Raw genomic sequence first — 11615 nt, forward strand, 5'->3', positions numbered from 1 at the left:
TATTTCCGTTGATGAACAGAATATATGACAAAGGACTATATATGGTTTGGGCCTAAAATGGCCCCCTACAATGTACATTGTCATTTTACTGTAATTCTTTGTTTTATTTGTACAAATATACATTTGAAGTTTTTTCATAATTTTCATTTTTATTTTAGTGCCCACACTTTAAAAATGTGACATCATAAAGTTTACATTTTCCCGGCATTTTCTCATTTTTAGCATAAAAAGCTTGTTTTGAGGCAGTATTTCTTTAAGGAAACATTTAGCGACTGCTTGAACAAACAAAATATTTTCACCAATGATGTATCTCTCCAATACTTATAAGTGACAAAAAGTTCGTTCTTGTTCAAAGAGTTGCCCTATATTTCCCATCGAAAAAAAGACAAGAAAAAATGTCAATTTTTGATTGATTTTGATTAAATTATAAGAATAGCGTCACTTCTGACGTCATAGATTGCCAGTGAGTGCAGATAAATCAAATAAATAGGTGAGAAACATATTTCATATCAACTCTTTTATAAAATAACACAATAAATTAATGTACCTGAATCATTTTAAAATTAGCGAATTTTGGGGGCCAAATTTGACTAATATCGTATCTATTTCTTTTCAATGAAAATTTACACACATTAGAGTTACTTCCCGTTTTTCTTTGATGAACGAATTATATTGCAAATTTCTAATGATGAAAATTTACACGTATTTGTAATATCGTTTCTGAGTTTATCCAAACAAATGTGATGTTATGGAAACATAAACTAAAGAGCCTCCTGTGATTTAGCATGAATGTAATGCGCATGCGCAAGATTGTAAAATCCAAAAAACCCAGATGATTTCCGGATTTTTAAAAGGAATTTTCGTAGATTTTTAATTAGAGAAGCTTGATTGAGAAAAAATAAAAACAAATTGGTAATCTTCAAATACTAATGATGTTTAAAATATATAAAACAAAAGACAGTACTCTTCCGCTTATCAGAATTAAAGCCCAAAAATTCGAGTCTATTATTTTAATATAGTAGTATAGATTATCTATTTCGGTGAAACCAAAAACACACATAAAAAAAATTTAAGTTGATCATTAACCAAGTATTAATTGAAAAAATGATAAAGGTTTTAAAACAAAGTAAATCAAGTAATGTAAATCAAAGTATAAGCAAAATAAAAAAGTATGCAAAGACAAGGAAACAACAGACTACAAAATCCTGAAACCAAGCAGAAAAGCAGAAACTAATATATACATACGTGGTACATTTAAAAAAATGAATAACTAAATTTTATCTACATGTAGAGCAAAATAGCACTTGATCATGAGTTTTATTGCGATGCTTTTACAAAACAGTATCAATGAACTAAATGTAACAATCACTCAACTATATTTAAAAAAAATGAAAGGTGTTTAAAACAATGAGGTAAAATACTTGACCGTGAATTCAAAATGATGCTGAAAACATTTATGGAAAAATTCATTTAAGCATTGAAAGTTTATTATTGGATGTCACCGGTCGTATACCACACCAAGGCTGTGCAAGCAAATAAAAAGCTGGTTGTTATGAAACAAACAAGGAACAGTCATATTAACATGTTATTAAGTTCGCATCCGCGACTAAAATACACAGCCAAAAACATGGTCACCCCCCCTTTTTTTGTTATTAACGAATAGATATGATTTAACGATTATTTTTCGTAGGTACATATCAAATTGGTTAGATAAGTTTGAACCTTTCATTTAATCTTACATTAATAAATATATGTTTATTTAAAACGCGCGATGAAGTTTATATTTATGCCCATGCGCCGTGAATAAAGGCTAAGTGTTTTCTTAAGAATTTGAACGTCTCATATTTTCAGTGCCAAATTAAGGGGATACATGTACACTGAATGTAAATACTTTTTATGTATGACGATACATATAAACACAAACTTATATCAGCTTCATATTTCAGAGAGTTTAAGAGAAGTCGGTTATTTCCATGTTCTTGTCCATACAGCTGGATAACAGAGCAAAGGTTCGTAAGATAAACATCTGAATGATTTCAAAACTTTAAATATTAAAAAAATTTAGTAGTAGTCATCCTACATTTATAAACATGTACTAAAAAATCGGTTTATGGTTTATTACAGAAATGAAGTGTTGTTTAATTAGACGAACGTTTTTAAAAAGCACTTGTGGTTTTGTTCTTCCGGGTTCAATTTGTTTTTAACAAATATATTATAATACAACATGTCATGCTGTATATTTCATTGGTTAAAAATATCATCAGGAAAGACTGTATACATTCATCCACTCGCTAAGAGTGTGGTACCTCATTTACTAAACCTCCAGAAGGAGCCATTACCCAAAAGCTTGTCAACCTTACTAATGTCAAGGGTTTGTTGAATGACTATCCCACTAACTCACAGGTTGTAGATAAGTGTTTTAAAATACTGATGTATATCCTTTGCTCTTTAATGATCTGAGTCGATGATCTGCATTAAATAAAATCTCCATAAAATTGATTCACTGAACATAACAATTCATAGACATACAAATGTTAAAATTAGCTGAGACCTATCAACAATGCTATTTATTAGGGACCCTTCAATGTTAGAGACATATCACGTTAAATCAAATCGTAACAACTTGAATGAAACTATGACAAGGTGTGTAAAATTATTCATTTTCCGTTTTCGACCCATAGTATGATTTTGCTTAATTAAATTTCAGATTATATGAACAATTTGAAGTACTGCTGCTTTCAGAAATACCACTGAAGTTACCAAATGACATTTTGAAGCATATAATAGCGTGATTCTGTTAACTGTATTGCTGTATCCACATCATAGTAAATACATGTAGATAAAGGAAGGCCCATTCGCACTTAATATTTGTATGAAGTTTTTGTGCATAGTTATAAAGTACGTGCACAAAAATAGTTATGCAACGTGCGCAAATAATTGCATTTGCAGAATGCCTTAGATTGACGTCTTCAGTCCAATATAGGACTTTTGATAAGAGTTATTCTATATTTGAAGCCATAGAAACCGTTGTATAGATGACTTCTTTCGGTCCGGTAATACGCATGCTTTTCAGATCGTCTGTTTTACACACAGCGGCGTAGACATCTCCCGTCACCTCACCGATGATTGTGTTGGGTTTGCTCTCTGTTGTGTTACTTGACCTGGGAGTAACGTTATTTGTATCACCTGACTCATCCCGTGACTTCTCAGTATCATCTGCTCCGTTCTTTACATTATGTTCTCCATTGCGTCCCACAGATTCTGAAGTGTTCTTTTTAAGGTGGCTCACCACTGTTATATATAGTAGGTTTGTATGATAGAATATTCTGGAGTGGTCAGTTATTCTTTCTAGAATATTCTTGAGTGTCCAGGTAATTTATCTAACCTTTTGTACCTATAATTTCTAGAATTTGCTAGATTTATATTTAAGTATAAATAACCTGTAAACAGTGCTCATAAGAGACTCTCATTGGACTTGTGTTCGAAGACATTAAACTAATAACAATTATCTAGTTACTCGGACGTGTATATATATATATATATATATATATATATATATATATATATATATATATATATATATATATATATATATATATATATATATATATATATAAAGCACTAAAAATGGCTAACGACACGAACAATTAGCCATTTTTAGTGCTTTATATATTCAGTTTACTGGCTTAGTATCTATATATTAGATCCGACACCTTAAAGATGCCTAGTGTTGTTGATTCTATTCAGTGCTTTTTATATATATATATATATATATATATATATATATATATATATATGCACAAAAATACAACTTACAATAAAAGAATCCTTACTAAAAAGTGTCCGTTAAAATCTGCAGAATGGATCAAATCACAATGTCGACATTGTGATTTGATGCATTCGGCAGATTTTAACGGACACTTTTTTAGTAAGGATTCTTTTATTGTAAGTTGTATTTTTGTATATATATATATATATATATATATATATATATATATATATATATATATATATATATATATATATATAAATATATATATATATATATATATATATATATATATATATATATATGTAAATAAATTATTAAATTTAAAGTTTACTTTTCGTGATTGATCTTTGCTGGACATAAGGGTTATTCTAAACCATATGCATAACACTTTACCTTGAAATATTTTCTCAAATCAGCAAAAAATTACTTGATTATGATAGATATCATAATGGATAAGACGAATCTAAGTCAAATAGGCAAAAAATGTGCAATTTTAGATGAAAAATTACATTTTCAAAAATTTAATTCAGTAAATATGAACAAAAGCTCCAGGCGGATTCGAACTCATGATCTGCAGTTCAGAAGCCCTATACTTTAGCCACTGAGCTACGACGATATACAACCAAATCGAACGAAATAAAATATTTAACAAAATATTTATTTAAACCGCCATCTTGTGACGTAGTGTCTTAAAAAGTATAAGTCTGGGTGTAGTGAGGTACCTTAATATTTATTTGCGAGTAATTACCACCTGTGTCTAGCGTGTTATAGAGAGAGTCGTTAAATGAAGACGATGTCCCTTGTACGTCGTTGACGTCATTTCGAGGTTTATCGACCTCATTGTTGTAATATGTACAATCTTCATCTCCTTCAAGCGTGGTTGTTGTGTTTATAGTACGATGCTTTTCCTCGGTTTTTATCGTTAAAGCTTGCTTTCTGTGTAAAACAATTATGAAATTGATCACCTAAGCTATTACGTCCTAAAATGATCTAACGATATATCTTAGCATTTTTCCTCGTGGACCTTAAAAATCATCATAATTATAAATGAAAAGATGACGTGCATAGACGTACCATTTTTGAAACGGTAACATACCTTTTGAGTACAACCAGAATCAGGGCTAACAAAAGCAGGAGTCCAGCAAAAAGTCCAGTTATTATCACTGTAAAAATGGTGTTTAGAGGATGAACACTTTTCTTAACACATTTGTGAAACACAGTTTTTTCATGTTCTAATCTAAACATGTTGTCTCCTTCAACATGTTATTAAAAGTGTTTAGAGCCTAAACATGTTAGAAGTCCACGTGTTTTGGACCTCAACACTTAATCCCTTTCTTCGTGTTACAGTTTTAAACACGTTTAGATTCTAAACTTGAAACAGGTAAACTTGAATCTCGAAATATTTACTTATGCCTCAATTATTTGACCAAGAAGATCTTGAGAATTTCAGTAACTATCACCCATGTTCATCATTACCTATACATGTCATAATGGCAGTATTAGAAACACATAAGAAATCAATAATAATAATAATATTGTCATTAATCTAATTTATTAATCAAATGAATCTACAAATATGCACAGATTTACCTTCTAAAAAATAAGTGTTATTCTAATACAAAAGAAGTGCCTCAATATGTACATCATGTTTTTGATAAGAAAATTATGCTAAAATTCCCCATTTCACCATTCAAAATTATAAACCATTCATAAAAAATATATATAAAATTAAAGAATATTGTCAAGTGTCTTTAAATTAAGTATATAATGCTATGAGAAGCCGGAAAGTTGGTAATTCTTGGGATCTGATAAATCCCATGCCTAGTACAAGTACATTAATCATAACAGCCCATCTCTGAGTATTCCCACATTTGTATCCGTCTTTTGGCCTGCTCCAACAATATACATATGCTGAATCTCATGCGGGTGGTTGAGAACTGCAACTAATGTTGTAGGTCTCTATTCTTCGTTTTTTAACCTTTCTACTCGCATGCCTATAAAAAGGGGGCGTCAAATCTAAACATCTAAAAGTTTAAAACAGAAAAATGATCAGTTTTGTCATCTAAAAATTATTTGTTTACTACCGATTCTGGCTCTATTTCATACCTTGCATGATGAAATCAATGGCAGTTGTTTGGTACCATTCTTGTACCAAACTTTCTCGTTTGTCATCTAAAAATTATTTGTTTACTACCGATTTCGGCTCTATTTCATACCTTGCATGATGAAATCAAGGGCAGTTGTTTGGTACCGTTCTTGTACCAAACATTCTTGTTTGTTGGTCTCCTCCTCAGAATTGCCGTCCGTGTCTATTTTTCTAGGACAGTACCTCCGTGTTGTTTGCACATATCAAGCTTTTAGTTGGAATGTAATTCAAAAGAAACTGCTCAATATCACTTTTTATTGTCGCGGCATATAAGTCCATAATAAACTAGAAAGAATTTTTTTTTTTACCTTTTTTGATATGAATTCCTTAATTTGTTTATTCTCAAATGCAACTTTAAATGTAAGTAACTGATCAATATTATTTATCTTATTGAAAATGGACAGGATATTGGTAAGATGGAATATTTTTGTTATGATAATGACCGAGTTTGTTTACAAAAATACAATAACATGGCTTACAACATAAACATGTATATTAGGGAGGATATATTATACTTATATCTATAAACAGGATTTAATGAGAGAGTACCGCTCTTAGAGAGTCTGTTTACAATATGTAAATCAATCTCCGTATAATAAGAATAAAAATTGTACATTATTAAATTATCTTGAAGAAATTAAGTTTCCCTTTTATACATTACATTTTACGTAAACAAAACAAAACAAAACAAGCATAACGTTTCAAAAAAAAAATATATTACCAAGAGAAGATTCCTTGATCATGTTTCCAACATGGCTGGTCACTCACTCACCAATTCCTTTGTTCTCAGAAAGTGGCGCGAATTACATAAACAATTGATAACTGAGTGAATGCGTTTACATATTAAACATGTTTAGCACAGAAACTTAAGTTTCTTTGTTACCTCCATACTAACCCATCTCAACATGTGTACATTTTGAAAATATAACGTTAAGACGCGTTTTGTTTTCTTAGCATTCAGCATGAAAATGTTTTCTAGAACATGTAAAAACTAAACATGTATATAATGTGTTCTAAATCTATACATCATTTTACACTGCATCCAAATATAAATACACTCACGTTTTGCAAAATAATTTATGTGGCGGCCGCCAGATGAATTATGTGGCGGCCGCCAGATATATAAGTGGCGGTCGCCAGATAATAAGTGGCGGCCGCCAAATAATTATCTGGCGGCCGCCAGATAAAATATTTTTCCTAAGTGGCACTAACGTGCTTCCGTAGTTTATTGGAAGTAATGTAGAATTACCATTCTGTTCTGAGTCTTGAACTTCGCGTGCGGCGGATGGAAATTGAATGTTGTTCCCACAGTCCAGTTGCATCAAAGTCCCTGCGTTATCATTATATCAGTTAGAATACTTTTAAACGACTCTTGTAATTTCAACTTTTACATTCAGGTAATACTAAATTATAATAAAGAAATGCCTTTACTAAAATTTAATGTATTTGCATTGGATATGAACTTCTAACCAATTGAAAATGAGAATGATTATTGGTGATAAAAGCTTTAAATATTCAACGATATGAAAAATACTTCTGCGGGAGATACAACATTCTTATTGATGAATAAACAATAACATTTAAGTTGTAATTCATATTTTAAAAAAGGAGGGGGTGTACTTTAAGAGAGCATAAGGGGGTTATTAGCAATAAAAACCCTGCTACTGGAAAGGAGTTAAATGTAAGCTATAATTGCTTTTACAAAAATACAAATGCGAAAAAAATGGTTGTTGTAAGATACATAGGGCAAATTTAAAGTTAGATTTCTACGTATATATTTGCGAATTATATTACTTATAAATTCCGGTTGTATACCTTTAAATTCCATCCACAATTTACTCGGCCAAGTATCCATTGTCTGAATATCCAGAAGGAACACATCGAGACCCCATAAACACGACAGGTCTTTGTTGTAGTTGAATGATCCATTGGTAAGTACCTCTTAAAATTAAACACTATTTATTATGCATCACATAAACAGATGGGATAACAGGCATTGTCTATATGAATCATATCCGACATACAAGGTCAAAGTCATATACCTAAGGTTTTGTGTCGTACAATATTGAAAATAATATTATTATATATATTATATTGACAGGTATATGCATTTATGTATATTTGAAATATATGACCAGAAAATACAATAGGTACAATAATACTTATTATAATATTATAATTTGTAGTATTTTGTAGTAACAAGTATTATTATACTTTCATGTTAAATACTGAAAACTGATTGGTTAAGACGCAGTTGATAATCCGTTCTTTTTACCCTCATCGTTAGCAACACTTTTGACACACTTGACAACGGGTAACACAAATTGTTACATGCGGTATTTTTTTTCCATAAGCAATATAAAATTAGATGACGAAAATAATAACCAAACTATTTTAGGCAAGACAATGTGCTGCTTTGTAGATAGCTAATTAGATTTTTGTGCTTGAATTTATTGTATACTTTGTTTGTTCTTGTCAATTAATAAATTATAATTAAAAAAAAAAATTCAAAATCTTTTTCTTTCGAATAGCACTTCGGTTAATCTAGATCTGCAACCTATTGTTTTTTTTTTTTAATAAGAACCGCATCATAGATTTATCAAATATCTTTTACTCTGTTCTTTCGTTCTGAAAATCGTTATGCTCAATTGCTGTTTTCTATTTCATTATTTAGTGAATAAGGAATCATACTTTTTGTTTTGTGAGGTGATAATTTAGGTCGGGGCGTGGTCAAATCCAATAAAGCCCGAAGAGCTTTATGATAGATTTGACCACGCTGCGACCAAAATTATCACCTCATAATATTCAAAGAATGATTCCTTATTACTTATATTTATATTATTTCCAAATTGTATACTTGTACATAACAACATTATTTTAAAACCACTATTTCTTATGTCTCACATGCTATGTATTACTATTCGGCGCAGCCAATAACGTTCCTCGGTTATGCTATAAGACACGCCCATTTTGTGTTACTCATGTTTTATGAAGTTATTGATTTTTATGGTTCAAAATTGATTCGTTATGTTATCACACACATAGACAGTCGAAAATGTAAATATAACAGTATATACCACATACAACTTTATTGCTTTGATAGCGAAGGTTTCCTACTTTAATTTCTTAGGCCTGTATGAAATGTGAGCGAAGGCTAGAAAATAATTTTACTGCCTTGTATTTACATCTTAATGTAAGGTTTAATAATTTGGAATAATCGCCTGCCTTTTTCTCCTTTTTATTGTCATAAAGTAGTGATAACGATAATGTTATTTTATTATGCAGTTTTAATTATTTTAAAGCAATATCAATTTATGTCTTTTAGTTTTAGATTTTTTACAGGGTGATATCCATTCAATTATATTTTGAACAATTATTTCAAGTGCAAAAAGTCAAAATAACATCAAATCGAAAATTGCAATAAAATATGAATTGTCTAAGGTTTCATAGTTGTAATATAATTAATCAGTTCTAATTATATTGATTATAGATAAAGTAAAGTTTGAAACCGCAGATAATTGATTTGCATTTTATAGACGTGCCTCATTTATAATATATAATTTTCTTTCTTTTTTTTAATTAAAGCCATATCACTTCAACAATTTCATTAGAAAAATTCATGGACATTGTTTTTTGTTATTTTGCATTTGTGTAAAATTCCAGAAGTCGAGATTCACATTGCTTGTTCTTTGTCCTGTAAATAATGGGCATTAGCTAAACTTGTGTAACAAGATATCCATAAAAAATGTCCAGAAAGATACATGTTCTACATGTTTAAGTAATATTTAATTCCTTTACCAATGCGCAAACAAAGTAAAATAAGCGAAACAAAGTGAATGATAATATTAGATTTACCATTATAAATGTGATATACATGTACTTGTATACAGCTAAATGTAAGGTTACCTGTACAGAGGCTGGATTTTCTATCATGGACAGTTAATTTCATATTGACCTGTTCCAGAATTCTGGCTGATTCAATGGATCCCCTGATGAGACATCGTCCTGTTTCATTTGACCTCAGATACAGAGACCCATCACGGGTTTCGGTAATATTTTTTGCGACAAAAACTTGTCCTTTAGCTACATGAATACATCCATAAAATTATATGAAGTTGTATATGAAGTTATACATACTATTTAGGAATCAGTGTAATATTTTTTTTTTTTTATAAAAAAGTCGTTTAAAATAAAATAGTTACAAGTTAAAATATAAGCTGTTTGACGTACTGCTCAGGCTCAATACAATGGAAAATACCGAACATTTAAAAGAGAACTTAAACTCAAGAACATAGGGCAGTGGTACGTTAAAATAATCACTCGGAAATACACTCATGCTATCTAAATATGAATAAAATATAATCGAGTGATTCAATAAAAGTCATACTAGTGTTACTGTACATGTGTAAAGAAATTCTCAAAGATCAAATACTTACTTGGAAAACATTCAAAAAAACATCCAATTCTTGTATAATATAAAGGACCCCTGTTGCTGCATGTAAACTGGTCTCGAAATTGAGTTACATAGGAAACAAAATCACGCCATTCTAAATTGCAGTTGTGATTTCCATTACATATTTTTGATACTTTACGATAAAATGTGTAATTCCAAGGAATGTCCGACGGAATAGAACGGAAGCAAGATGAATCGGATGTTCTCTGACACTCGCTTTCATTGTCTGCTTTCGAATTGGACTGTTGGCCTAAATCGTTTAAAGTCAGTTGATTTATGTACAGTAGACCATCCGAATTGCATGCAATGTTAAGTTTTTTTTTGAATATGGTATCCAGAGTTTGACAGGCTATGTGAGGTTGTGGAATGGTTTTGACCTCTACCAACCAACCTAAAAATAATAAAAAATATCTGAATACAAAATACAAATCAATACACAGTGTTAACTCACACACTGTCTCTTATTTAAAAATCATTACTCACCCAAAACGCTAAGCAGAACCCATCTATTGACTTGCATCATATTCACACAATCTAGAGAAACAAATTGTACATGAACTTAACATTCACAGTTTTAGCCATAATGATATTTTTACTGCGTATATTCGATAACAAGGGACAATGACCGTTTCTTTTCAACGATGATAGAAGTAAGTGTTTAACTTCCCAAAAGATGATTGATTAAAGACACTTACCGTGGAAATAACCCATTATACGCAGATTATCATGTTCTGATTTAAAGCTTACAGTGGTATAACCTCTCGCATTACAACACTGGCGTGTTGTGAGCATTTTCAAAACAATTTAGTGCATTTTTTATAAGTTATCAGCGTCTTGAGCTATCAGCGTCATTGGCTATAATTCACCATGAACTGTATCACAGTAGTGTACAAGTAGTGTAACTAGATTCCTTGCTATGTGAGCTAAGTTTGAGAGAGAGAGAGAGAGAGAGAGAGAGAGAGAGAGAAAGAGAAAGAGAGAGTATGGCGAGTAATTTCTTCTCATTGACAGGACACTAATGAAGTGTGATTTGAGAGTTTCCGTACGACATTATGATTATACAAGCCCTCTCAGAACACTCGTGTGTCATACTTTGTATCTTTTAAATGCACGCTCATATCTTAAGTATTCATCAAGGAAGAAAAAGTTGTCATTTTTATTTAATATTAACCTTATGGCGGTTTCATTCCACAATAAGGTTCCACCGACGTTGGTTTGTACATTTTTGAAATGTGTGATTTGCA

The 11615-nt window shown here is 30.8% G+C and overlaps 1 protein-coding gene across 1 annotated transcript; it reads right to left on the minus strand.

Moving 5' to 3' along the window:
• Window positions 1-2998: 2998 nt before the first annotated feature.
• LOC128191257 (uncharacterized) lies at window positions 2999-11082 on the minus strand. Its single transcript, XM_052863345.1, has 8 exons — window positions 11067-11082; window positions 10355-10831; window positions 9825-10001; window positions 7734-7859; window positions 7149-7248; window positions 4869-4934; window positions 4501-4708; window positions 2999-3280 (listed from the first exon to the last, which is right to left on the minus strand). Exons 1-8 carry the CDS (start codon window positions 11080-11082, stop codon window positions 2999-3001), a joined length of 1452 nt encoding a protein of 483 aa, XP_052719305.1.
• Window positions 11083-11615: the final 533 nt, after the last annotated feature.

This window comes from Crassostrea angulata, chromosome 7 (assembly GCF_025612915.1).
Source record: "Crassostrea angulata isolate pt1a10 chromosome 7, ASM2561291v2, whole genome shotgun sequence".
NCBI lineage: Eukaryota > Metazoa > Mollusca > Bivalvia > Ostreida > Ostreidae > Magallana > Magallana angulata.